We start from the raw sequence: 27,216 nt of genomic DNA on the forward strand, positions 1-27,216 counted from the left end.
CCAATTCTCATATACCCCTATGGATTGATTTAGGCTACTCAAAAAAGTACCTTCTCCTCTTACTGCTTATACATCTAAATCTCAAGCCTTACCCTGATGGCCTTTACAGTTATCTCTCAGACTACCGTATCTTAAGTCCTCCAACCAAAGTCTTTGTACACGATAGGAAGGTGATCTGCATGGATGATGTGGGTGAGCTGATGTTCCCCTTGCCGCCCCCCACCAAAAAGAAAAAAGATGTGAGAAAGGAAAAATATTTAGAAAAGCTACCATCATCACTTTTTTCCATTTTTCTTCCTCTTCATCCCTTCCTCTTATTCTCTCCTCTCTTCCTCTTTCTTCCCTTCCTTCCTCCTCTCCATCCTATATCCTCCTTTTCCTTATTCTTCTCCATCCTGTTTTTGCTTCCTCCCTTCCTCTTCCTTATTCTTTTCAGTTCTCCCTTTTTCCTCATTTCCACTTATGCCGGTTCATCACAGTGGATTTGTAAGCTCGTTAGCCAAATACCAAATCCGTCAACCTTGTAAATCAAATATCGTATACCGCTATTGATTGATTTACCCAAAACAATTAAGTACCTTCAGTTACTACTCCTAGGCATCTATAAGGTTGGTATTATGACACTTTCGTTCCTTACATAAGCTATTTTTAAAGGTCAGAGGGGATCAGTTGGGTTCTAATGAGTTTTTTTAGGTTCAAGGTACAGAAGGTCAAACTACCACCAGGGTCATAAAACTTAATTATGAAAATGCCCCAAACTCCTACGAAAGCATTGTTAAATATGTGTACTTGGGCGACGAAATACTTGAAAATACCCTGATGGCAATTACCCTAATCTCTCAGACTTCTGCATCAGTAAACTTCTAACCCAAGCTCTCGTACAGCCATTGAACTTCAGACCAGTTCCACAGTTCATCACAGCGGGTTTGTAAGCTCGCAAACCAAATACCAAATGCAACAAACATATCTTCCATACGATTTGGTGGTAATACAAGAGCTGAAAAAATTAAGGATGATATTCCAGGATACTATATAGTGTTGGATGCTCAGTAGAAAACTTTAAATTACGGTTAGGATAGGTTAGTTTTGGCGCTCCAGCTGATGACTTGGACAGTGGAAATAATGATGAATAACAGTAGAGAATAAGTAGCGTTTCACGTTAAACAAGGGAATTTAAGTACCCAGCACTTCACATTGAACGAGAATTTTAGTAGAATTTAAAAAAAAAACAAGGAATAATAGTCGCATTTCATGTTGAAGGAGAGAATTTTATTAGCATTTCACGTTAAGCAAGACAAATTATTATTTTGTTGAGGTTCCCTGCCTCCACGCCGTGCCCTATGACCAGCTCCTGCACAATCACAACCTTTAATAATCCAAAAATCTTGCCGTAAAATGTCCTTTAAGTAACAGACGCTTTGAATATGTTTCTGCTGCTTCCCGGAAAAAAAATGAATAAAGAAATGGAGAAGAGAAAAATGTCCAGTCACCAGTGTGCACAGCGATTGTGTGTTGGGTGGTCATGCGGCGCAGCATGGCTTATCTAGCTCCATTTTTCCTGCTGGCACCGTGCTCAGCGTTGCGGGTGTGTGGCGGGTGAGTATTGGTCCGATTGGATGACTGCTGACCCAACGGCATACACTGGAACGGTGGCTGGTGACTTCTACAAACCTTACACTACATGCCTCAAGATCCAAACTGGGGAATGACGCGCGGACCTCCGCTGGTCGTCATTTAATCCAAACAGGGGCAATCCCGTGGTCCCGTGGTAGTCTCTCGGCCTTGCGCTTCGGGGGGTTGCAAGGGCGTGGGTTCGAGACCTATCCCGTGCCATGGGGGTGGCACGGTGGGCTCTTTCCGACACCCTCAGCCCCGTTGTTGGCCTCCTTGAAATAATTGGGGATATCTCTACCAGCCGTCTGGGGGGCTGCGCGGCATGCACCGCCTTCCTTCATTGGGGAATATCCCCAACGAAATACCAAAAAAAAAAAAAAAAAAAAGTATCCAACCAATTCATGATTCGTCCTGTGAAGCTCAATAACTTTTCACAAAAGGGGTGACTGCATGAAAATGCTGGTTACCTCTTGCATAAGGGATTTGTGGGATAGCACAGGGATGACAATGAAAATGGGTTACCTCTTACATAACACAGTGGCCGGCGTACCAAGGGGAGGGAGGGCCATGGCCCCCCCCTTTTGCAAAGAAAAATAATAATGAATAAATAAATGTTACAAGAAAATAATTGGAATATGTATATTAGTATTACGTGTGTGTGGAGTTGAGAGCTCAGTGGCACCGAGTGACCGAGTTATTTCCCCTTTGGTTTTGTTTTGAGTTAATGGTAGGATATAAGGTGTGCTCTGAGTGAAAAAAAAGTAAGATTTTAAATGATGGGTTCATAAAATTGTGTGTGGAGTGCGATCTCAAGCTGTCAACTGAAAGCGGTGGAGGGGTGTTTGTAGCGGGAGCGGGGAGACAGGAAGAAGAGGAATACGAGATGGGGATGGCTCTGGCAGAGAGAGAGAGAGAGAGAGAGAGAGCACGAAAGTCGTAAGTGTGCCTTCTCTCCTTCTTGCCTCTCATATTTACTTGATTTTAGATGTAAGGTGCAGTCAAAGTAATTGGAGGACTATATAATTATACTGCAGAGGCACCAAGTGAACTTGTCTGGTGACAGTGGTGAGTAAGTAATATGATTCTGTATTATGGCGGGCAGAGTTGCAGGCGACGCGTATGGGACCTGTAAGGTTGACCTTTGCCGCTATATTACCACCTTTAATGACCGTTTTGTGCTTGACAGTGGACAGTGTAGAGTGGGTGAGTAACTATTGTATGTTCAGCACTTGAACAATGGAGCTGCTGAGTTCAATAAGAGCAGGTGATCTATTTTGAGAAACATTCATTGACGACGTAGGCTCACGTGGCCGTAGCCTATTCATGTTATTCGTATAATATTTTATGACCACAAATTCCAAATTTCTGAAAATTATGATTGATAGACTTCATTTTCTGTTTATGTATAGTACTTTTTTTTTCTATAGCGTGTGTCATTTCTTGAATTCACGCAGGCTTGGGATTTGTGCCTTTCCATTCTTTACATATTTCCTCCTTGGTCACAAAACGCCAGAAAACGTTTCACGTACGTACTCTGTGGTGTAAGAAAGTCACCACTGACTCGGCTGATGCCCCGGATAATTCAGTTAATCAGGTAGGTAAATAATGAAATAATGATTAAGAATAATTACTGCAAAACACGTTAGGTGAAGAATCAGCAGCCAAGCCTAATCTAAAGCAATAAGTGACCCAGGTTTTCTCATGAGTTTGGAAGTGCTCACCTCAGTTCTAAGTGTCACTAAACCCTTGCCAGAAAAGCTGCAGGGGTCACAACAAGAACTGATGGGTGCTCTTGGAAGTGTAGCTACACAGAGCTGCATAGATGCATTTCAGTCCTATCGTGATGGAAATAAGTTCAACCAACTTTTTGCCCAAGCTGAGGAAAGGTACGGAGATATCATCCAGAAGCCTTGAACAATCAGTGGTCATCAGAAACATAATTAAGGCTAACCCTCAATCAGGAACTCCATAGGAGTACTATCAAAGAGCTATTTTTCTCCAATTTTCGGACACTGCTATAGCACAACTCAAGGAAACGTTTGCATCTAAACACATTAGGAGTTTTTTGTTGGGAAATCTTGTTCCCTCTCTTTCAGTTGATACTGATTTTAGTGAACTGAAGGAGGCAGTTGAATTTTATGGAAAATTTCTTGATGGAGATGCAGATCTCGTTGAAGATGAATATCTACGGGGACAGAGTTATTGGAAGCGTCGTGAATCTCATGAGAGGTCAAAGCAAGTTGTTGAGACATTGGCATGTGCCAAAAAATTGGGCACATATCCAAAATTTTCCACCTTATTGCAATTTTTTCAACCGTACCTGTTAGCACTTCCACCAATGAGCGATCCTTTTGTGCCCTTAAATTGCTTAAAACATAGCTACCTTAGGAACGCAATGAGTGAAAGCCGTTTAAATGGACTGACCTAACTTTGTCTATTGTGACACAAATCTTGATCATGAAGTCCTTGATGAATTTGCACGTAAGAACAGACGCATAAATTTGAGGTAAACCAGTTTCGATGTATTGTTGTTAACAGTAACTGATCTAATTCATCTAGTTAATTTTAATTTTATATTCATAAAATACCTGATCCAGTTTCCATATATCTTGTAAAAATATGTATTGCATCAGCAGCCTGTATAAACGAAGATTATACATGTTATATGAATATAACATTTTTTTCCCTTGCCAGTATATCACTTTTTTATCAGAACATGTAGTTCTTAAGTAAGTAGTGTTGTTTCAAGGGTAAATTTTTGCAGTCCAAATTACAGAAATGAACAAGATTTTAAAAGTAATGTTCGCTCAAGTAACATATAAAATTAGTACTTTTAAGATTAATATTTAAATCTCCCAGATTTATGTTGTACTTATATGCTACCAACAAACTTCTAAAATGTACAATGTATGTATATGTATGTATCAATTAATGCATGTATGTATAAAATATTATAAATTTACCCTAGCGATCTAACCCGAATCCTCAAGCTCTATGGGATCCCTGCACTTGCAGTAATACTGGACGCAGAAAGAGTATATATATATATATATATATATATATATATATATATATATATATATATATATATATATATATATATATATATATATATATATATATATATATATATATATATATATATATATATATATATATATATATATATATATATATATATATATATATATATATATATATTGGCCCCCCCTTTTCAATTTTCTGGGTACGCCACTGTGCATAAGGGATTTGTGGGATAGCACGTAGGGATAAGCAAGAGTAGAAAAGTCGAGGGCGGGAGGTAATGGCCGGAGTTCATGATGAAATTAATACATAAACGAATTACGCTGTACAATCTACTTGGAACTTGGAACAGATTAAATCGGTTGCCAAATGTAATCCTGTAAACTTCTCACTCAGCCCACGCTCTTGTTCAGATAGTAACAAATACTCCAACGACAGAAATTCCGACTTTTCCTCCTGGGTTCGCCCCCCCCCCACCCTCACCTGGGAATTACTAATGCCCCCGGTCTAAGAGCGACTGCATGGTCTCGGTGAAGGCTTTGTCTGGGTCCACTGGAAGCGCCGTGACCGTGGTGAGAGTCGGTCTGGAAGTAGGAGTGACTTGGTGACTCAGCTTTTCTCTACCCTGTGTGTTTTTCTTTACAGCAAGGAGGCAGCCGAGGGTAGGAATAACGAAACGGACAAGAGAGCCGGCAAACCACCGATCCCATCAACCTGTTACTGAAGTTGTTGTTGTTCAAAGATTGCTCCCACGACCCACGTCTGTCGACGAGGACTGTCGTACGTGTCTCTGGTTAGTGAAGTGGCGATCGACGCACTACAGTGCAAAAAAATCTGTTGTCAGAGAGTGAATGGTTTTCTGCGATGCACAAACAGGAGGGAAAGTTGAGGCGAAGGAAAACATTCATAGTCACATATGTATATATATATATATATATATATATATATATATATATATATATATATATATATATATATATATATATTCTGAATGAGAGAGAGAGAGAGAGAGAGAGAGAGAGAGAGAGAGAGAGAGAGAGAGAGAGAGAGAGAGAGAGAGAGAGAGAGAGAGAGTTGTAGTGGTAACTATCATAATAAAAAAATAATAATTAATGACAGTAGTAATAACAAAAGCAGTAACACTAACAACACAGTAAATGCCATGACTTTAATCCACCTTCAGAGTTGCTGTCAGGAAGAAAAAAAGAAAAAGAAAAGAAAAGAAGAAAAGTTGCTTCCTGGAGACCATTGCCTTTAATCTTCGTCTTCCTCGGACTCTTCCTCCTCCGAGCTTGATGGCTCCTCGCCTAGCGCCCTGCAAGACACACCAGACCCAGGTTAGTGTGTGTGTGTGTGTGTGTGTGTGTGTGTGTGTAGCGGGGGAGGGGGGGGGAGCTAGGTGTGTAAAGATCCCTTTGTGTGTGTGTGTGTGTGTGTGTGTGTGTGTGTGTGATGATTGATGATTGACTGATTGATAGTTTATTATTGCAAGTAAATAACAAAGGAGAAGGGAGGAGCATGCCATCCCAACCCCCAGGCAGTACAGAGTGTGATTATACAACTAGTGTATAACTCACCACATACTTTGATTTAACTCTAGAATGTTTCGTGGGTCATATATAAATAAACAAGAAAATCTAAATAGGCTACTGTTAGACCACTACCCTCGCTTGAAACACAAAAACAGTCCCTCCATCAAGTTTGTACCCCTCATGTGGTGATGTCAGGTGCGCGTTTTAAGGTAAATTTCCTCCTGTGCCAAGAAATATGTAGATTGATGGGATTTTAATGGTAAGCTATGACATTCCTTAATTTCGGGAGGTTATCAGCGGCTCCTTTAATTGCCAAGCCAGGGAGGTGCGAAGAGAGTATAATGAGGAAACTTCGATAGTCGAGTTAGTGAAAAAACTACACGTACCTCAGCTTGGGCAAGTCCCACACCATGAGGGTCGTGTCGGTGCTGCCCGTGTACAGCCTCGATCCGCAGATGGCCATGCACGTGACGGCGATGCGATGCCCGCTGAACACCGCCACCAAGCTCTGCGTCGCGGGGTCCAGGGCGCGGGCCATGTTATCCCCGCTGGCCACGAACACTGAAGGAAGGACGGAAGGATTGACGAAAGGTACGCGTGTGCCCGGAAAACATCAAGTGGAGGCGAATTCAAGTGGAACAAAACGAAGATCCACAGTTCAGAAGCGGACATTTGATTTTTGAGTTGCTGCTAACTGTGCTAAGTGACAGGGAGTAAGAGAGAGCTTGGAGCACGGCCGATCTTAACATAACATAATTCAAGGGGAACCTAACGAAGGAGATCAACACATCAGAAGCGGACACTTTATATTTGAGTTGCTACTAAGTGCTTGGGTGTAAGGGAGAGCTTGCAACACCGCCGACCATAACAACAGCAGAGGAACCACTTATGCATTCCATTGTGCAGTTTGATGGCGTTGTGGTGTTAAGGTTTAGAAGCGGACATTTAATTTTTGAGTTGTTAAATAAAGAGTAAGGGAGAGCTTGCAACACCGCCGACCATAACAACAGCAGAGGAACCACTTATGCATTCCATTGTGCAGCTTGATGGCGTTGTGGTGTTAAGGTTTAGAAGCGGACATTTAATTTTTGAGTTGTTAAATAAAGAGTAAGGGGGAGCTTGCAACACCGCCGACCACAACAACAGTAGGGGAACCTCTTCTTACGCATTCCATTGTGGAGCTTGATAGAGTTGATGGTGTTGGTGGCGGGCCTGAAGGAGGTGAGGGAGTCCTGGTTCATCACCTTGTTTCTTGCCCCGCCCTTGAGGTAGTCCCGCCGCGTGAGGTCCCAGGCCCTGACAAACCCGCCGCCGTCACCGCTGTACAGGAGCTGGCTGAGGGGCAGGAGGCATGTGATGTGGTGTTTGTGGCCCTCGAACAGCTGTGGACGAGGGAAGGAAGGACAAGGATGAAGGAGGAAGGGAGGGAGGAGAAGTCAGACGGAGAGATGAGGGACTGATGATGAAGGGAGAGTTGGAGGAAGAAGAAAACCTAGAAGAAGAAGAAGGAGGAGAATACCTGAGGACGCGAGAACGAAACGAGTGAAGGAGGAAGGGAGGGAGGAGAAGTCAGACGGAGAGATGAGGGACTGATGATGAAGGGAGAGTTGGAGGAAGAAGAAAACCTAGAAGAAGAAGAAGAGGAAGGAGAATACCTGAGGACGAGGGAAGGAAACGAGTGAAGGAGGAAGGGAGGGAGAGAGTGAGGAAGAAGAAAACAGAAGTAGAAGAAGAAAAAGACGTCTAAAAAGAAAGTGGAGAAGAAAATAACATAAATCGAAGCAGAAAATTATATCAAGAAAAAAATCGAAGAAGAAATAAATAAAAAAATAATACGGATAAAAAAATGATAATAAAAAGAAAGTCTAAGCAGAAAATAAATAACTGAGAAAATAGATAGACAAATAGAAAGATAGATGAACTACAAGAAAGCCCCCCTTAAGGAAAAATTATATCAAGAAAAAATCGAAGAAGAAATAGGTAAAAAAAAAAAATAATACGGATAAAAAAATAACAATAAAAAGAAAGTCTAAGCAGAAAATAAACAACTAAGAAAATAGATAGACAAATAGAAAGATAGATGAACTACAAGAAAGCCCCCCTTAAGGAAAAAAACGCCCCATCCCACATGAGCGCCGCGCCGTTGGTCTTACCCTGTAGTTGATGCCCTTGTCGATGTCCCACGTTCGGATGGTCTTGTCGGCGCTGCCCGTGTACAGTAGCCGCGCCCCGGGGTCCGTCACCATGCTCACCACGCACCCAGTATGCCCTACGAACTCCTGGGGAAAGGGGGAGAGGAGTCTTAAGCCCTTATTTTTAAACGTTTCTGTTCCTCTGTTTACCTAATTGAAAAGTCCTCTCGTAGAAGTTGCAGGGACAAACACTTCGAGTCACAGCAAGAACTAGCGTGCTGACTAAAGCGAGGATGGCAGTAGGTTCCATCTTAATTAAACGTCTCGGGTTCCCACTGCGACTATTTCCCAAGGCCACAGAGAAGTTAGGTCGTTTTTCCCGTTCCTGGTGAAGAAGTGTAAAACTTTCACTGGGATCACAAAACAGTCCATGCATGAAAATCCCAGCAACTTGTACGAGACGCTTTTCAAATGGACGAAATGACGACCCGAGACTTTATAAATACGTGTTTTAGGTGAGGTTCGGTTGGTTTGAGTTTGTTTGTCTGTATTTGTTGGTTGGCGAGTTAGCTAAGTTGTTTGTTTGTTAAGACCCAGCACACATCACCCACACGAGGCACCAGAGGAGGGAACAGTCCAGCACAGCAAGTTCGTAAGCTCCCAAACTAAATGCAAAATACTATCGAAATTTCTCGTTAGTGGCTGATGTTTCTGAAGAAGATGAGAAATTTAAGAAAACCACACAGAAAATCTCTTTAGCAGCGGGTGTTGAGCTGAAAAGACGGATCATTAAGGAGGATAGAGTTTGGCTTGAACGCTGACGATGACTGTGTTGCAAGGATCTCTCCCATTCCAGAGGGGGCAATGGGCGTTACCTTGAGGAACGTCCCGGAGATGAAGTCGTAGGAACGGGCCGTGCAGTCGAGGCTCCCCGTGATGACCAGGTCCCCGTAGCCCATCTCCTTCTCCCGTTCCTCCCCGGGGTCAACCACCAGGGAGTACACGCCGGCCGTATGACCCTGGGAGAGACATACACACATATACATACAGACCTACATCGTCATACATACATATACATACATACGTACTTGGTGTGTGTGTGTGTGTGTGTGTGTGTGTGTGTGTGTGTGTGTGTGTGTGTGTGTGTGTGTGTACTCGCCTCGAAGGTCCGTATTAACGCCTTCTCATCGCTGAGGCCCTCCAGGTCCTCGTCCTTCACGCGCCAGGCCTTCGCGGTGTGGTCGTGGGAGGCGCTGAGCACGTACTCGCCGGTGCACAGGAGGCGGGAGATGCGGGACTCATGGCCTGGGGGTGGGGGGAGGGAGACGCATTTTGTAGGGCTTTCAACTTTTTACAATACCAATGCTGTTTATGAAGATGTAGAGCGTAGGGAACAGGTGTGTGTGTGTGTGTGTGTGTGTGTGTGTGTGTGTGTGTGTGTGTGTGTGTGTGTGTGTGTAGGGGCAGGGGGGAGGGGAAGTTGCATGAGTGTAAGGGTCGTATTTAAAACATTGTCCCCCAAAACAAACATACACATTTGACAAGGGTTTCGTAGGAGTTGTGAGCATTGCCAGGGGTGGTTTTATGACCCTGGTGGTAGTGTGACCCTCCTCCTCTACCATGAACCTAAAATTTCACTCGTGGGAACTTGACCAATCTCCTTCTTGACCTTTGGAAATAGTTGATTCGAGGGGCGGAAGCGTTTAACAATATCACCCTAAGTACCTCGGTAGGTGAAGAGGCAGTCACACGAGATGGTGTCCCACTTCCTGAGGGTGGAGTCCGCGGAGCCCGTCAGGATGAAGGTGTCCATGACGGTGACGCACGAGATGTAGTTCGAGTGGCCGCTGAGAGAGAAAACAAAACAAAACAGTATTGTCATAGCCGCGTCCGCTGCGTGTCCGTATGTGAAATGTATCGAGGTGGGTTCGTCCGTAGAGTAAATGAGTACAGCAGTGTATATTAATATGGACAAGTCTCTGTGTTGTGTATTGCGTGAGTATGCTTAGAAGAACGTCTTTGTTTAGGACTGAAATAGCAAACGAAAGAAATGCTGACTGACTTCTCGTTTACCATAACTACGTACAAACATATACAACTCACCGTCCACTCTCCTCATACCGATTACCAGCTGAGGAAAGAGTCCATACCGGGTCACAAGGCAGAGTAGTTTGATCGATATTTCTGTCCGCAACTGAACGTCCCCCTCTACCACTCCCCCTCCCCCCTATTAGCAGCAGACAGGGCTTACCGGGTCACAAGAGCATTATAGATTGATCGATTTTTGTCCGATACTGTATACGTCCCCCTCAACCCCTCCCCCTCCCCCCTATTAGCAGCAGACAGGGCTTACCGGGCTACAAGAGCACAGTACTAGGTTGATCGATATTTCTGTCCTCAACTGTACGTCCCCTTCTACCCCCCCTCCCCCCAATTAGCTGCAGACAGGGCTTACCGGGCCACAAGAGCACAGTACTATTTATTTTTTATAGGTTGATCGATTTTTGTCTGCAACTGTACGCTCCCCTCTACCTCTCCCCCTGCCTTCCAACCTGCCTAAACCTTCGACGTAATCCTGCATGCTTTCTTACACCAAGGAGACTGGCTGCTCATTGGACAACGCGGACGCAAAATGAAATGGTTGATACTTTAGACCAGGTAACATATTCTGGACACTTCCCACAAACTGTACACAACCCTTTCTCTTTCACACTCACACAAACACAGACAAATTATGGAAATCCTACAACCAGGTGAAATACTATATACAGTCACCATATAATATACACAAGGGTTTAGTCTTTCAAACGTAGGGGAAAGTGGACAAATTATGGAGAGAGAGAGAGAGAGAGAGAGAGAGAGAGAGAGAGAGAGAGAGAGAGAGAGAGAGAGAGAGAGAGAGAGAGAGAGAGAGAGAGAGAGAGAGAGAGAGAGAGAGAGAGAGAGAGAAGACAAGACAAGACAAGACAAGACAAGACAGGACAGGACAGGACAGGACAGGACAGGACAGGACAGGACAAGACAAAACAGAAGACAAATAGGATAGGAAGTTACCCCCATCCCCATCCTTCCTCCCATTTTCTCTCTCCTACCGCATGATCCCCAAGCAGCTCGTCTCTTGGCCTCCCAGTTCCCAGAGCCTTGCCGTCTTGTCCTCTGAGCCGGTGACCAAGAGGGACCCATCCTCAGAGGCAGCCATACAGTTGATGCCCCCGTCATGGTCACAAAGCGTCTCCCTCGGCCACTTCCTCACGTTCTTGCTGGTTGTCCCGCCCATCGCGACCAGAGCTTGTGGTGGTCCTGTTGCGAGAGGGTTGTGGGGTTCCGTTAGAGGGCTATAGGGTGTGGGGTTTTGAGGGTTCTAAACACGAGATGAATTGTCAGGGAAGCCGCACTAGGGTCGTAGGGGAATGCAAGGGGTTAGATTGGGTCACGGGGCGGGTTTGAAAGGTCAGGGGGTTTTGAGTGACTGTCCCCTGGGGTTTTGGGGTTGGTATGTATGCTGCCTGACTATCCTTTCTGGGGTTCCGAGTTTTTTTTAGAGAACTTGGTAAGACTTGATTTGTGGGCTTCGAAATCTAGTTGCTGTGATTGAGTGAGTCTCTCTGGGGTTGGATCGACTGTCTCTGGGGTTTTATGTATGGTCTGAGTGTACTAACTGGGGTTTTGAATGGGGTTGTCAGAGCACTGGGGTAAGACTGATGATTTCTGGGGTTCGAAGTAACGTGCCTGTGAGATGATGTGCCTGTGATATGACATGCCTGTGATATAATGTGCCTGTGATAATTGACTTCTCTTTCGGCCACTCCTCTCCAATCTTTTTAGGGGCAGTAAGTAGCGGGCTTTTTTTTTCATTATTGTTTTTCTTTTTAAGCCCTGGATCTGTCTCCTTTGCTGTAAAAAGATAATGATGAGCCTTTCTGGGGTCGTGAAGGTCTAGGATCTAACTGACTGTCCCTGGGGTTCTGGGGTTGATATGTAGGGTCTGAGTCTGGGGTTCCGGGGGCCTCAGACTATTGGGGTAAGATCTCTGGGTTTCGAAGTATGGTGCATGTGATTTAGTGGGGCTTTCTGGGGTTGGATTGACTGTCTCTGGGGTTCTGGGGTTGATACGTAGGGTCTGAGTCTGGGGTTCCGGGGGCCACAGACAATTGGGGTAAGATTTCTGGGTTTCGAAGTATGGTGCATGTGATTTAGTGGGTCTTTCTGGGGTTGGATTGACTGGGGTTCTAGATTTGGTTACTACGGTCTGAGAATCCTTACTGGGGTTCCGAGGGGGGGTTTCATAGCACTGGGGTAAGACATGATGAGTTCTGGGGTTCGATGTCTGGTTACCGTGAAATGATGAGCCTTTCTGGGGTTATGAATGGGGTTCTGAGGTGTAGGTTTGTTCCTCTGGTGGGGTTAAGGGATGAATGATATTGGTATTGGGATATCTGCGGGGAAGATGGAGGTTCGGGACTGTACGTGGAGGGTAGGCGGTTAAGACACACTCACGGTTAGGCGCAAGGACAAACTGATGGTACTGGAGGTGGACTGGTGGTGGAGGGACGGGAGGTGACGTGGAGGAGTGGAGTTTGGGGTAGCAGTGGGGAGGAAGAGAAATGTGGAGGAGGGGAATGGGGGAGGGAGGAGGAGAAAGCAGTGGAGGTGTGTGATGTGGGTTGAGATGTGGCTATAGGGTGCAAAGAGGTGATGGAGGGAAGGGTGTGAGGGGGTGAGGGAATCTGTGGGGGGTTGGAGGAGATGGTGGGGGGGAGGGATGTATCGGTAGGGGTAATGAGGGGGGGCCTTCGTGTGTTTGTCGAGGTTTCCGTGGCATCGGCGGCTGTGTTCGTTTCCATAGAGTTTGTGTGTGTGTGTGTGTGTGTGTGTGTGTGTGTGTGTGTGTGTGTGTGTGTGTGTGTGTGTGTGTGTGTGTGTGTGTGTGTGTGTGTGTGTGTGTGTGTGATGAAACACCACTACTTTCGTCATCCGTGACCTGATGTGTGTCTGTGTGTGTGTGTGTGTGTGTGTGAGAGAGAGAGAGAGAGAGAGAGAGAGAGAGAGAGAGAGAGAGAGAGAGAGAGAGAGAGAGAGAGAGAGAGAGAGAGAGAGAGAGAGAGAGAGAGAGAGAGAGAGAGAGAGAGAGAGAGAGAGAGAGAGAGAGAGAAACCTTCCACAAAGAATAATTAAGTCACGTCCGCGAGAAAGTGACGAAAAGGAAGCAGATGATGAGCGAGTGAGTGGTGAAGTTCATGATGGCTAAATGAAAGAACGACACTGCCGCATCTACTTACAGTTTATCAGTCTTATCCCGGAAATTAATTTCATTTTCTTGCTTGCGTTTAATAATTCAATGAATCAATATGTGCATACACAGAGGGGCGCGTCGCCTTACCCACCCTACGACGGTAAACCCGTGGGTTACTCCGGGCTAGTCTCCATGCAGGCCCCCTTCACATCCCAAGTACTTTATGACAGGATCTGCTGACTAGCTCACTCCACGAACTCTCTGGGCGTCCCCTCGACCTCCTCCACTCGGGATTGTCTCTTACAGAAACAACCTGGTGAGCAGAGTCGGCTCCTGGGCAGCGTGCCACGTGCCCGTATAGCCGGAGTTGGCGTTGGCGGACTATGCAGGCAATAGGCTCAGAATCAGTCTCACGGAGTAATTACTAGTTTGACACAAAGTCATTCCAGCGATACTCCATGATTCTGCGTTGGCATCAATCCACCTCTCGAATGTCCGTCTCACAGGCGCAGAGGAAGATTACCAACTTGAAGGTCCAGATCTTTGTCCTTCTACACAGATATCGACAACGCCATATACTCGTGATGAGCAAGTCTGTAGGCCGAGCCAGTCAGCCGTAAGACTTCCAAGCGAGACTCACCATTGTTCTTCACTGCCAATGTATCTGAAATTTCCAAGATCTCAGTGTACTTGTCACACGCATGAACAGACTGTACGGTTTAATCCAGCAAGCCTCCAAACACCTGTACCTTGGTCTTGGCAAGGAGACCTGGAGTCCCAAGGGCTTTTCCTCCTGGCAAAAATAAGGTTATTGACCCTGGTATTGCCAACAAATGCTCTCTGCAACTCTGCCTAGTTCCCGGTTCATGCAAGTGTTGAGCAGCGATGGGACAAGGACACAGACCTGCCTCACTCACGTGTTCACGGGAAAGAAATCGGACCCTTCCCCCCTCACACACACATACACACTCACATCACTCTCAGTCCCAGAGTGCAGACCAGTCAGCAAACAACGGTCCTTACTGGAATTCCGCGGAGTCGCAAAAGACCCAAGAGTGCCTCGAGATCCATTGAATTAAACTCCTTCTTGGTGATGTAGGAATTATATAATATATTATCTCATGTTTTGACCTAGGCTTCAGTGTCATGGACATAATAAGCTCAGTAGGCACATTTAAATTTTTTTTTTTTTAGTGGTTGCACCATACTACCGCGTAAATACACTAATAGTTAGCGCTAACAACTACTAAAGGATTATATTTAAACAAAGATACAGTAGTTACGACTTTTTATTTATTCAAACATCAGCACGTTACGGATCATCGCTGTTGCGCTTACGGGAAAGGGTGTCAGCACGAGAGCAAATGATGCCGTTGTGTGGATCGATGCAGCATCCAGCTTGGGAGTGAAATTTAGGACAGAGATAGTAAGAGTGAACATAATAGAAATTACTGTCAGCAACCTCATTTCTGGTCCCCTCTCCAGACGGGGGAACTCCGAGGCGGGTTTTATAATCAGTTGCTATGAAATGTTCGTAAAATTATAGGAAAATTGTGTGTGTGTGGCGTGTATGTAGTGTGGTGTGGAAAGTAAGAGAATTTGTCTTTAGAGAGCATGCTGAACTACTCTCTGGTGTTAATGAGACAAAAGGGAAACGGGAAGTGAGGACACAGGAGGGTGTTTTGATAGACTTGTGGCACTCCTCGCCTCCCGTATACATACTTCACCGGGACGGGCTTGCGTCTGCTTCCTATAACTGTAAATTAATCGTAATCTCTCTAGACTCCCACTTTCAATGCACACATCTTGATGCCTCCATGCTAACACAAAGTATATTTATCACAGTGTTTCTAGACTAACACACATTGTAGTTATTTGGCGGCCTCCATTTCTAGCACTTATCATACGCACATACATCAGGAGAGCTCCCCACTGCTTGATCATTATCGATACACATCATGAATATATTTGCTGGGTACATCGCTTAACACCTACAACACTGACACTGCCACACCAACGGCCGCGCTCCAAGACAACGGCTGGCGGACAGGGATTAGCAAGGGACAGGGATAAAATAACATAAACATGACATCGATAGGGGATAAAGGGGGATTGATAAATGAGGAAAAAACGACGGGTATTACAATTGGGATCATAATAAGAGAATAAGGAAAAGGCAGGAATAAGAGGGAGTGGGAGGGAGAGGGGAGGTTGGGGAGAAGGGGCTTAGAGGGAATGGGGAGAGAGAGAGAGAGAGAGAGAGAGAGAGAGAGAGAGAGAGAGAGAGAGAGAGAGAGAGGGAGAGGGTGAAAGGTAGAGGGGGTGAGAAGGAAGAAAGGGCAAGGAAAAGGAGGCTTGGGGAGAGGGGAGGAGAGGGAAGGAGAAGAGGGTGAGAGAGAAAGGGGGTTGGTAGAGGAGCACAGGGGTGTGGGTGGTGGTGGGAGAGAGAAAGAGAAAGAGGGGGTGGGGAGAAGGATGGGAGAGAGGGGGGTAAGGGGTAGGGGAGAGGGATAAGGGGGGTTGGAGGAAGGGAGAAGAAGGTGCCAGGGAAAGGGGAGACTGGGGAGAAGGAATAGGGGGTAGGGAGAGGGGGGGGATAGGGAAAGAGGGGGTTAAAGGGGTAGGGAGAGGGTATGAAACGGAGAGGGAGATGAGGGGTTGGGGGCTAAGGGAGAAGGTGCCAGGGAAAAGGGGAGACTGGGAAGAAGGAATAGGGGGTAGGGAGAGAAGGGGGTTAAAGGGGTTAGGGGAGAGGGGTATGAAACGGAGAGGGAGATGAGGGGGAGAAGAAGATGCCAGGGAAAGGGGAGACTGGGGAGAAGGAATAGGGGGTAAGGAGAAGGAGGGGGTAGGGGAGAGGGGTGGGGGGTGGGGGGGGCTCGCAGATCACTGGGTGCTGCTGCTGTTGTCCGCCTCGTCCTCGTCAATCCGGAGGTAATCGTCGAGATCGAGGTCAAGGTCAGGGTGTTGAGCGTCACTTGTGTGTTCGGGGGTGTTGGGCGCCTCGTCTCTGTTCATGGGGGAGGAAGGGGAGACGGGTTAGTGGTGGTGATGGGTGGTGGTGATGGTGATGGGTGGTGGTGGTGGTGGTGGTGATGGGTAGTGTTGGTATGGGTGGTAGGAATGGTGGTGATGGGTGAGGTGATGTTGGTGAAGGGATGTGGTGATGGTGATGAGTGGTGTTGGTGTGGGTGGTGGTAATGGTGATGAGTGGTAATGGTGGTGGTGGTGATGGGTGGTGAGGAAGGCAGTGGTGAAGAGGAGAGTGTAGTGGTGGCGATGGTGATGGGTGGTCAAGGAGGCGGTGGTGGAGTGGAGAGTGGAGTGGTGGCGATGGTGATGGATGGTCAAGGAGGCGGTGGTGGAGTGGTGCGGGGATTGGTGGCGCTGGTGATGGGTGGTCAAGGAGGCGGTGGTGGAGTGGAGAGTGGAGTGGTGGCGATGGTGATGGATGGTCAAGGAGGCGGTGGTGGAGTGGAGAGTGGAGTGGTGGCGATGGTGATGGGTGGTCAAGGAGGCGGTGGTGGAGTGGAGAGTGTAGTGGTGGCGATGGTGATGGATGGTCAAGGTGGCGGTGGTGGAGTGGAGAGTGGAGTGGTGGCGATGGTGATGGATGGTCAAGGAGGCGGTGGTGGAGTGGAGAGTGTAGTGGTGGCGATGGTGATGGATGGTCAAGGTGGCGGTGGAGGAGTGGAGAGTGTGGTGGTGGCGATGGTGATGGATGGTCAAGGAGGCGGTGGTGGAGTGGAGTGTAGTGGTGGCGATGGTGATGGGTGGTCAAGGAGGCGGTGGTGGAGTGGAGAGTGTAGTGGTGGCGATGGTGATGGATGGTCAATGTGGCGGTGGTGGAGTGGAGAGTGGAGTGGTGGCGATGGTGATGGATGGTCAAGGAGGCGGTGGTGGAGTGGAGAGTGTAGTGGTGGCGATGGTGATGGATGGTCAAGGTGGCGGTGGTGGAGTGGAGAGTGTAGTGGTGGCGATGGTGATGGATGGTCAAGGAGGCGGTGGTGGAGTGGAGAGTGTAGTGGTGGTAGTGGTGGTGGTGGTGGTGGTGATGCAGTTAATCATAGCGTCCTCACTCACCATACTCACCCATTCCTCAGGGCCTCTCTTACTCACATCACCCTTACACATTCACACCCTTCAAGCACACCATCCCTTCCTCCACATCTTCCCATTCTCCACATCATACCCTTCACAAGCCAAGCGAGATGGCACCACTATAAACACTTGTCTGCGCCATAACGGACACCAAGAAACTGTACCGGCGCCATACGTGAAGCGTAGAAAAAAAAGTCCCCCATCCACTACTCCAGAAGGTTATCCCATTCACACTCATCCACAAATCCACTTATCCACTCTATACCGTATCCTTTCATATCCACACACCCTGGTCACCCTTCCCGGCCTCCTTCCTCCTCACCCTATTCCCGAGGCGTCCCACACTTTGAGCGCCCCGTCAGAGCTTGTCGTGTAGAGTCGCCCGCCGTTCAGGACCATGTGATTGACGGCTTCAGTGTGGCCTCGAAACTCCCTCCGCAATGTGCTGCTCTTGGCGTCGAAGGCCCTAACGAGGCAGTCTGTGTAGCCCACGAACACTGGAAAGGCGGTGGTGTTTAAGGGGGTCATTTTATGAGACATTTCGCCGCCCAAGAACACATATTTGACAAGGCTTTCGTAGGAGTTGTGGGCATTTCCAGGGGTAGTTTTATGACCCTGGTGGTAGTCTGACCCTTCTTCTGTACCATGAACCTAAAGAAACACTCATTAGAACCCGATTGATCCCCTCTTTGACCTTTAGAGAGAGCTGATGTGATATGGCCGTGTCTTGTAATACCAGCCTTTGTTAGTGTTGGTGGTGGACGTAGAAAAAGAAGGAAAAGAGGAAGATGTGGTTATGTGGTGGTGGTGTTAGTAGTGGAAGTTCGGGGTTTTAAGTAATGATGGTAGTAGTGTTAGTAGTGGAAGTTCGGGGTTTTAAGTAATGATGGTAGTAGTGTTAGTAGTGGAAGTTCGGGGTTTTAAGTAATGATGGTAGTAGTGTTAGTAGTGGAAGTTCGGGGTTTTAAGTAATGATGGTAGCAGTGTTAGTAGTGGAAGTTCGGGGTTTTAAGTAATGATGGTAGTAGTGTTAGTAGTGGAAGTTCGGGGTTTTAAGTAATGATGGTAGTAGTGTTAGTAGTGGAAGTTTGGGGTTTTAAGTAATGATGGTAGTAGTGTTAGTAGTGGAAGTTTGGGGTTTTAAGTAATGATGGTAGCAGTGTTAGTAGTGGAAGTTCGGGGTTTTAAGTAATGATGGTAGTAATGTTAGTAGTGGAAGTTCGGGGTTTTAAGTAATGATAGTAGTAGTGTTAGTATTGGAAGTTCGGGGTTTTAAGTAATGATGGTAGTAGTGTTAGTAGTGGAAGTTCATGGTTTTAAGTAATGATAGTAGTAGTGTTAGTAGTGGAAGTTCGGGGTTTTAAGTAATGATGGTAGTAATGTTAGTAGTGGAAGTTCGGGGTTTTAAGTAATGATAGTAGTAGTGTTAGTAGTGGAAGTTCGGGGTTTTAAGTAATGATGGTAGTAGTGTTAGTAGTGGAAGTTCGGGGTTTTAAATAATGATTGTTGTAGTGTTAGTAGTATTAGTAGTGTTGGTTGTTGTCGTAATTGTAGTAGAAAGAAATAGAGAAAGGGAAATGGAGTTACAGTAATGGTGGTGTTGGTGGAAGTCCAGGAATATATATAATGATAGTAGAAGTGTTAATGGTAGTAGTCACCATATATATTATAGTTATTATACTTACCAGAGTGAGAACGCTTCAGTCAACTCTCCTTATGTACTTACTTAACCTACTTACTTAACCTCCAAATTTCGTACCGGTTTTTATTTTTCAGCGTCACAACCACAACCACAACCACCACCATCACCACCACCACCACCACTTCTCACATTACTCTCCTTACACTCTCCGTACACTACTCTCCTTACTGCCTCTTATCCCTGACATGACCACTAACTGAACCACTAACTTATGTACTATTACCTTGTTTTCAGTTCCACCACCACCAGCACCACCACCCACTACTCGCATTACTCTCCTTACACTCTCCGTACACTACTCTCCTTACTGCCTCTTATCCCTGACATGACCACTAACTGAACCACTAACTTACGTTCTATTATCTTTTTTTCAGTTCCACCACCACCGCCACCCACTACTCACATTACTCTCCTTACACTCTCCTTACACTACTCTCCTTACTGCCTCTTATCCCTGAAATGACCACTTACTGAACCACTAACCTGCGTACTATTTTTTTTTTTTTTTAGTTCCACCACCACTATCGCCACCCACTACTCACATTACTCTCCTTACACTACTCTCCTTACACCACTCTCCTTACTTAACCACTGACTTATACATACTGGTTTTATATTTCAGTGTCCCCACCACCACCTGCAGTACTCACACGCGCCGCTCTCAAAGCCCAGGCACACCACGCTGGCCTCCCCGTTGCTCTGCTTGTAGGTCCGCGTACAGTCGCCAAACTCTCGCACCCAACACCGAACCGTCGAGTCCGCGCTGCCCGTGTACATGAGGCGGTTGACCACTTTCACGCAGGTTATGCCGTCCTTGTGCCCCTCCAGAACCTGATGGCGCGGTGTGGATGGAGGAAGATTGCGGTGAGTAGATTGTGGAACTTGTCTTATGGGTGATTTATATTGTGAGGTGATTTTTAGCGTGTTTTAGTCGGGGGTTTAAAGTCGGTATTTTCAGACCCTACCGACTCTCACATCAGTTATTTTTAAAGGCCAAAAAAAGCGAGGATGGTGGTGAGTAGATTAAGGAACTTGTCTTATGGGTGATTTATGTTGTGAGGCGATTTTTAACTTGTTTTAGTCGGGGGTTTAAAAGTCGGTATTCTCAGACGCTACCGACTCTCACATCAGTTATTTCTAGAGGCCAAAAAAAGCGAGGATGGTGGTGAGTAGATTATGGAACTTGTCTTATGGGTGATTTATGTTGTGAGGTGATTTTTAACGTGTTTTAGTCGGGGGTTTAAAAGTCGGTATTCTCATTAGCTACCGACTCCCACATCAGTTATTTCTAAAGGTCAAGAAAGCGAGGATGGTGGTGAGTAGATTATGGAACTTGTCGTATAGGTGATTTATGTTGTGAGGTGATTTTTAACGTGTTTTAGTCGGGGGTTTAAAGTCGGTATACTTAGACGCCACCAACCTTCACATGAGTTATTTCTTAGGCGGAAGACAACTAATAAATGTAAGATTAGATCATGATAATGATGATGATGATGATGATGATGATGAGGAGGAGGAGGAGGAGGAGGATAATGAGTCTTAATAGCATAGACGAACATGTTAGGCGTTCAATCACAGAGAGACTTCCTTGCGTCATACTGCAATGGTATGTAAGCCCCTAGGTGTCACTATACTCGTCTCATATGACTAAGAGTATACTAGACTAGAGTATAAATTATTGGCGCTACGGACCCGCAGACACTTGGCGCTGAGGATGTTCCAGACGATGACAGTACAATCGTGGCTGCCGGTGTAGAGGAAGCGGCCAGTGGGGTCTCTGTCCATGCAGGTGATGGCCCCGCGGTGATGCTTGTACACCTGGCGGGGCGGACAGGTGCGTTAGGTCTCAGGAACAACTTGTAGGAGGGTGAGGAAGGTCAGGAACAGGTCATGTACAGGTTATAAGAAGGTAATGGAGAGTCTTGGTCCAGGGTAGATCAGGAACAGGTTTTGCACAGGATATGGACATGTTGTGGAGAGCTCATGGTTGAAACAGTTCATGGTCAGCTTTGGAACATGGTTTGGATATGTTGTGGAGAGGTCCAAGTCAAGAACAGGTTATGGGCAAGTTCTGGACAGGTTCAGAACACTTCATAGCAGGGGAAGGAATAGAGGAAGAGTTAGCGGGTCTGAAAATATAGGAGCAAGGAACAGGTGACGGGACGCGTGATATAAGAACAGATGAAGAATGACATGTATAGTATGCACCGTTGCCAGATTATCGTACTCAGAGCACAGTATTTACCGGTTTCTGACGCCTAACTATTGTCAAGAAACATCAGGATCTAACTCTTTTAACGATAACTATAAATGAGTTTCGTTATTGGAGCCCAGAAGACAGTTTTGGGGTAGGAAGTCGGGAAATATAACCGGCTGAGTACGACAATCTGGCAACGTTGGTAGTATGAGAAGGGATAACAGATGACATGTATAAGATAGGAAGGTCAAATAAAAGGAAGATCATAAGGAGACACACGAGCACAGCGGACGAACTATCTCCTTCACCTTGAGGCAGATGTCCATGTCGAGTGACCAGGATCGGGCCGTGGTGTCGGTGCTGCCCGTGATAAGCGTGTCCCCGGGGTTGATGTGGAGACCATCCTCGTCGGTTATCCCTGTGTCATGGCCCGGGATGAACAGCATAGGGTACACGGCTCGTTGGTGACCCTGGGGAAAGGGACATATAATTTGCAAAAAGATAAATATCGGTCTTGAGTTGGAGATATCATGTGCAGAGAGGGAGATATCGGTCCAGGATGGGGGATATCATTGGCAGGGAGGGAGATATCGGTACTAGGGTGGGGAATATCATTGGCAGGGGGGGGAATGTCTGTCCTGGGGTGGGGGATCTCATTGGCAGGGAGGGAGATACGGGCCCAGGGTGGGGGATATCATTGGCAGGGAGGGAGATATCGGTCCAGGGTGGAGGATCTCATTGGCAGGGAGGGAGATGTCGGTACTGGGGTGGGGGATATCATTGGCAGGGAGGGAGATATTGGTCTTGGCGTGGGGAATATCATTGGCAGGGGGTAGATATCGGTCCTGGGCTGGGGGATATCATTGGCAGGGAGGGAGATATCGGTCCAGGGTGGGGGATATCATTGGCAGGGAGGGAGATATCGGTCCAGGGTGGGGGATATCATTGGCAAGGAGGAAGATATCGATCCTGGGCTGGGGGATATCATTGGCAGGGAGGGAGATATCGGTCCAGGGTGGGGGTATCATTGGCAGGGAGGGAAGGGGACGAACACGATGGAGTACCAGAATGAAGTATATGTTAGCATGTTTGGCGCTGATTTCCCCCTCACATCAACACCACCACCATCACCATACCCCAGACTACCCCTTGCACTACCGCCCCCACCGTAGTTATCACCACTACGACGACCAGTCCCTCCACAACCACTACCACCACAAGAAACACCAACCCTATATCAGCACCACCACAATCACCATCACCACCATGCACAAAACTACCCCTTGTACCAACACCCTTACCATTGTTACCACCATCACGACGACCAGACCCTTGACCACCACTAACAAGGGACACCAAGCCGATATCACCACCACCACCACCACCACCACCACGCACCTCAAACACTCTGATGCATATCTCGTCGGGCGTCATCAGCTCGTCGGCATCGATCATCCACACCCTCGCCGTCTTGTCGTAGGACGTGGAAAAGAGGAGTTCGTTGTGGGTCAGGAGGTGGTGGATCTGCTGGACGTGGCCTGGGGGGGGGTGGGGGGGGTGACAGGTGGACGAGGTTAATTAAGGAAAGATAGAGACGGAGAAAGCAGGTGGAAGTAAAAAAAGGTGAATTAACTAACAAGAGGAGGAGAAGGAGGAAGCAGGTGTATGAGGTTAAGAAAAAGTTGAATTATTAAAGAGAGGTGGAAGAGGAGAAATCAATCAATCTATGGGGCATACGACGGGGTCATGTCGCCTCGCCCACCCTATAACGCCAGACCCTGGGATTCCTTCGGGTAGGTCTCCATGCAGGCCCCTTCCCATCCCAAGTACCTCACGGCAGGATCCTTCGACCTGCAAGAGTCACGTACTCTGAGGGCGTCCTCGTACCAGGCGTGAACACAGACCGTTCAGGTCTCTGCAGCGTCAGCAGCTAGCTACGGACCAGCATGAGCAATAGATGTGCAAGCACCTTGCCTGTCACACTGAGCAGTGTAATACCACGGTAGTTGTTTCAGTCCTGTCGGTCCCATTTCCCTTCCCAGATAGTGACGACCAGCCCCCTCTTCCAGTCAGGAGGAATGGTACCAGATTGCCATACGGCAGTAAAGAACCCATATAACCCGCTGGTCATGCTCTCTCTCTCTCTCTCTCTCTCTCTCTCTCTCTCTCTCTCTCTCTCTCTCTCTCTCTCTCTCTCTCTCTCTCTCTCTCTCTCTCGTGCTCACCTGTGTAGACAAACAAGCACTCCCCCATCACCATGTCCCACTTCCGGATGGTCGTGTCCACGCCGCCCGTGAAGACCAAGCCCTGACTTATCGCCACGCAGGTCACGCGCCCGTCGTGGCCACTGGGGAGAGAGAGAGAGAGAGAGAGAGAGAGAGAGAGAGAGAGAGAGAGAGAGAGAGAGAGAGAGAGAGAGAGAGAGAGAGACGTATATACATAATACCACTTATCTTCCACCTCCTCACAACACACACACACACACACACACACACACACACACACACACACACACACACACACACACACACACATTCCCTTCTTCCACCTTCGTTCCTTCCTTCCCTCCTTTTGTTCCTTCCTTCCTTCCTTCCTTCCTTTCTTTATTTCCTTCTTCCTTCCTTCCTACCTATCTTCCTTCCTTCCTTCTTTCCCTCCTTCCTTCCTTCCTTCCCTCTTTCCCTCCTTCCTTTCTTCCCTCCTTCCTTCCTTCCTTTCTTCCTTCCTTCCTTTCTTCCTTCCTTCCTTCCTTCCTTCCTTCCTTCCTTCCTTCCTTCCTTCCTTCCTTCCTTCCTTCCTTCCTTCCTTCCTTCCTTCCTTCCTTCCTTCCTTCCCCACTGCAAAACAAAACAAATAAAAAAACGATCAGTTGAACCTCATTTTGCCAAGCTGTTAAATCTGGACTGAACCAACAGGAACACACACACACACACACACACACACACACACACACACACACACACACACACATATTCCCTTCCTCAACCTTCCTTCCTTCCTTTCTTCCTCACACACAAAAACAACAGAAATCATAAGGAAACCACCAGCAAGATACACACACACACACACACACACACACACTGGCACTCGCAACGCACCTCAACACACCGAGGCACTCCGTAGGGTCGGTCAGGGCACTCCAGAGTCTCGCAGTGCCGTCGTCTGAGCCGGTGACCAGGAGCGAGTTGTCATCGGAGAGCACGGCACAGTTGATGCTTCCCTTGTGCTCCTTCAGGGTCTCCAGCAGATGGCCTTCCTTACCCTTGCGGCGGCGTTTGCACAGTCCGTTTCCTCCTTTACTGATGCCTGATCCCATGGTGGTGTGTGGCGGGGGAGGGGAGGTTGTGTGGGTGTGTGGGATGGGGAGGTTGTGTGCGTGTGTGGGGGGGTGGTGGGGGGTGGGGGGGTTGTGTGTGTGTGTGTGTGTGTGTGTGTGTGTGTGTTTTGAGAGTAGTGTTTGTTTTGAGGTGTGTTATATGTTGTTGTTTTTTTGCTTGTTTGTGTTTATTTGTTTGTTTGTTTGTGTGTTTTGAGAGTAATGTTTGTTTTGAAGTGTGTTATGTTTTTTTTTTGCTGGTTTCCGCTTGTTTGTTTGTTTGTTTGTGTGTGATTTTAGTGCTTGATGTTTTCTATGTATGTTTTTTCTTGTTGCTTTTTTTGTGTTTGTGTTCTCTTTGTGTTTGGTTTTAGGGCTGTCTGATTTTTGTTTTGTTTTGTTTGTTTACCTGTTCCTCTGTTTGTTTGTTTGTTTGTGTTTGTGTGTGTGTGGTTTGTTTTAGTGGTGTTTGTTTCGAGGTGCGTTTAATGTTGTTTCCTGGTTCACGAGTTTGGTTCTAGTGGTTCTTGATGTGTGTCATGGTGGTGGTTGTGGTAGTGATGGTGATGAAGGTCGACAAAATATTAATGATGTTGATAGACGTCTCCTCCCCCTTCTCCTCTTCCTTTCCCAGTAACGTCGATCACTCTAAAATTATTACAAACCAACACAAGAACCAGAAATAACGGTCTACCAATTCAAGTGAGGCGATGAAGTACAGACGCTGGCAGGAGTTTCTTATCATACCGAGTCATCCGCCATTGGAAAAATCGTCCCTTAGAAGTAGTAAATGCGAAAACCAACTTATTTTAAACCGAATCGACCTTTACTTCGTTGCGTCAGGAGGGAACTGATTACGAAGTGCTTTCATCTGCTCTGTGGGGACGAAGTGGCTACCGAGCAGTTTAATACACAACAGCGGGCAACCTCGTGATAAGTACATAGACTTTCTGTTGCCTGAATTTCCATGTTTCCACGTTTCCTCATCCTCTTTTATTTTCGTTTTCACCTAATTTCCTTTTTCCTTTCTTTTCGCCTCCTTTGTCTTGTATACGTTTTCTTTCTCTTTCACTTTTATCTATGTTCTTGTCATGCTCTCTTTTTCTCTTCGTTTCTCTTATTCTTCTTCCTTCTCTTGGTCTTTCTTTCTTATTTGGTGTCTGTTTATCTCTGTTTTCTTTCTCTTCTCCTTCTCCTTTGGTTTCTTCGTTTCTCTTTTCCCTTTCCACTAACTTTTCTTACCTTCTCTCTAGTCACTGCTTTCTCTTCTCTCTTCCCTTTCTTTTTTTTCCCCTTTTTTGCTTCGTTTTATTTCTCACACTATTTTTTATATCTTCTTCTCTCCCTTTCCTTCTCCTCTACTTTCTCTTCTTACTTCTCCTTCTCGACATTCAACGCTGCTTGTTTCTCTTCTTTGTTATATTTTCTCCCTTTTCCTCTCTTCTCTTTTATCTCTTATTCTCCTTTTCATTCAACATCTAATTCCTTCTTTTCTCTTTTCTCTCTTTTATTTCCTTTTCTCTCATCTCTTACTCCTCTTTATCACCTCTAGTTTCTCCTTCTTTTCTCTTCCTCTTCCTCCTCTTTTCTCTGTTCTAGTTCCTCTTTTCTTATCTTCTTATTCTCCTCTTTATTCAACACCACTAGTTCCTTCTTTTCTCTCTCCTCTTTTCTGTTTCCTTCTCCTCTTTTTTCCTCTTCTCCTCCTCCTCTTCCCCACCTCGCCCAACACACGACTGTCTCCTCGCTGAACGATTGCTTCCATCACAGCTGTTTTGTGTTTCTCTGATCTCCAGGATACCATATTGATGCGAGGAGGCGTGAGCGAGGTGCTAGATGGGGGGAGAGGAGGAAGAGTAGGGGGAAGTGAGTGGGAAGGTGACTAAGGAGGTTGGTAAAAGGTACGGGTGGGGGGGTTGGGGTTGAGGGAGTCAGTTGTGTTGTGGGTTGTTTATTGAGAGAAGGACATAAGGGGTAGAGGATGGGGGGAGGTGGTTATGTGGGGAGGATAGAGAGGGGTTGGTGAACGGCGTGAGGGGACGGAGTTTCAACGAGGGAAGGAGGGAGAGAGGGAGAGAGATAAGAACAATTAATGCGAATTCAAAGGAGCTTATCGTTTCCTCACAAACTACTACTTATGCACGAAGGTTGTTCCAATATCGGATGGCTCGGCTCCAGAATAAAGTATCGTTTGAATCACTAGACAATTGTTTCTACTTATCGGGTTATTTAAAGAGCTCTGACTTAGGTTGTCGGGTCCTGTTGACATAATATTCGTGTCCAGTTTATGCAGATGCTCGGTTAAGTCTTCTTCTCATACTGTGCTTATTTCTAGGGATGTAATCAATCTCCACTCGGAAAGGGG

General features: G+C 46.6%; 2 protein-coding genes and 1 long non-coding RNA gene across 4 annotated transcripts in view; 1 reads left to right on the forward strand and 2 right to left on the reverse strand.

Annotated features, from left to right (window-relative positions):
- The first annotated feature begins 1,254 nt into the window (after positions 1–1,254).
- Positions 1,255–27,216, forward strand: part of LOC127005644 (uncharacterized) — a 100,002-nt gene continuing 74,040 nt past the window's right edge. Inside the window, exons 1-4 of one of the 2 annotated variants that reach the window (XR_007758772.1) lie at positions 1,255–1,596; positions 5,284–5,431; positions 5,822–5,975; positions 19,961–20,202. This is a non-coding gene — a long non-coding RNA (uncharacterized LOC127005644). Of the gene's footprint in view, positions 1,597–4,833; positions 5,432–5,821; positions 5,976–19,960; positions 20,203–27,216 lie in introns of those variants that run through there. The other variant, XR_007758771.1, reaches the window with a different exon arrangement.
- Positions 5,792–12,877, reverse strand: LOC127005643 (WD repeat-containing protein 86-like). Its single transcript, XM_050874659.1, has 9 exons — positions 12,800–12,877; positions 11,395–11,602; positions 10,028–10,149; positions 9,462–9,607; positions 9,178–9,321; positions 8,324–8,449; positions 7,336–7,552; positions 6,557–6,731; positions 5,792–5,953 (listed from the first exon to the last, which is right to left on the reverse strand). Exons 2-9 carry the CDS (start codon positions 11,577–11,579, stop codon positions 5,893–5,895), a joined length of 1,176 nt encoding a protein of 391 aa, XP_050730616.1. The 5' UTR covers positions 11,580–11,602; positions 12,800–12,877; the 3' UTR covers positions 5,792–5,892.
- LOC127005642 (WD repeat-containing protein 86-like) lies at positions 16,254–26,561 on the reverse strand. Its single transcript, XM_050874658.1, has 8 exons — positions 24,634–26,561; positions 23,761–23,882; positions 22,934–23,073; positions 21,844–22,005; positions 21,031–21,156; positions 19,989–20,169; positions 17,959–18,133; positions 16,254–16,545 (listed from the first exon to the last, which is right to left on the reverse strand). Exons 1-8 carry the CDS (start codon positions 24,849–24,851, stop codon positions 16,422–16,424), a joined length of 1,248 nt encoding a protein of 415 aa, XP_050730615.1. The 5' UTR covers positions 24,852–26,561; the 3' UTR covers positions 16,254–16,421.

The sequence above is a fragment of the Eriocheir sinensis genome, chromosome 30 (assembly GCF_024679095.1).
Source record: "Eriocheir sinensis breed Jianghai 21 chromosome 30, ASM2467909v1, whole genome shotgun sequence".
Taxonomy (NCBI): domain Eukaryota; kingdom Metazoa; phylum Arthropoda; class Malacostraca; order Decapoda; family Varunidae; genus Eriocheir; species Eriocheir sinensis.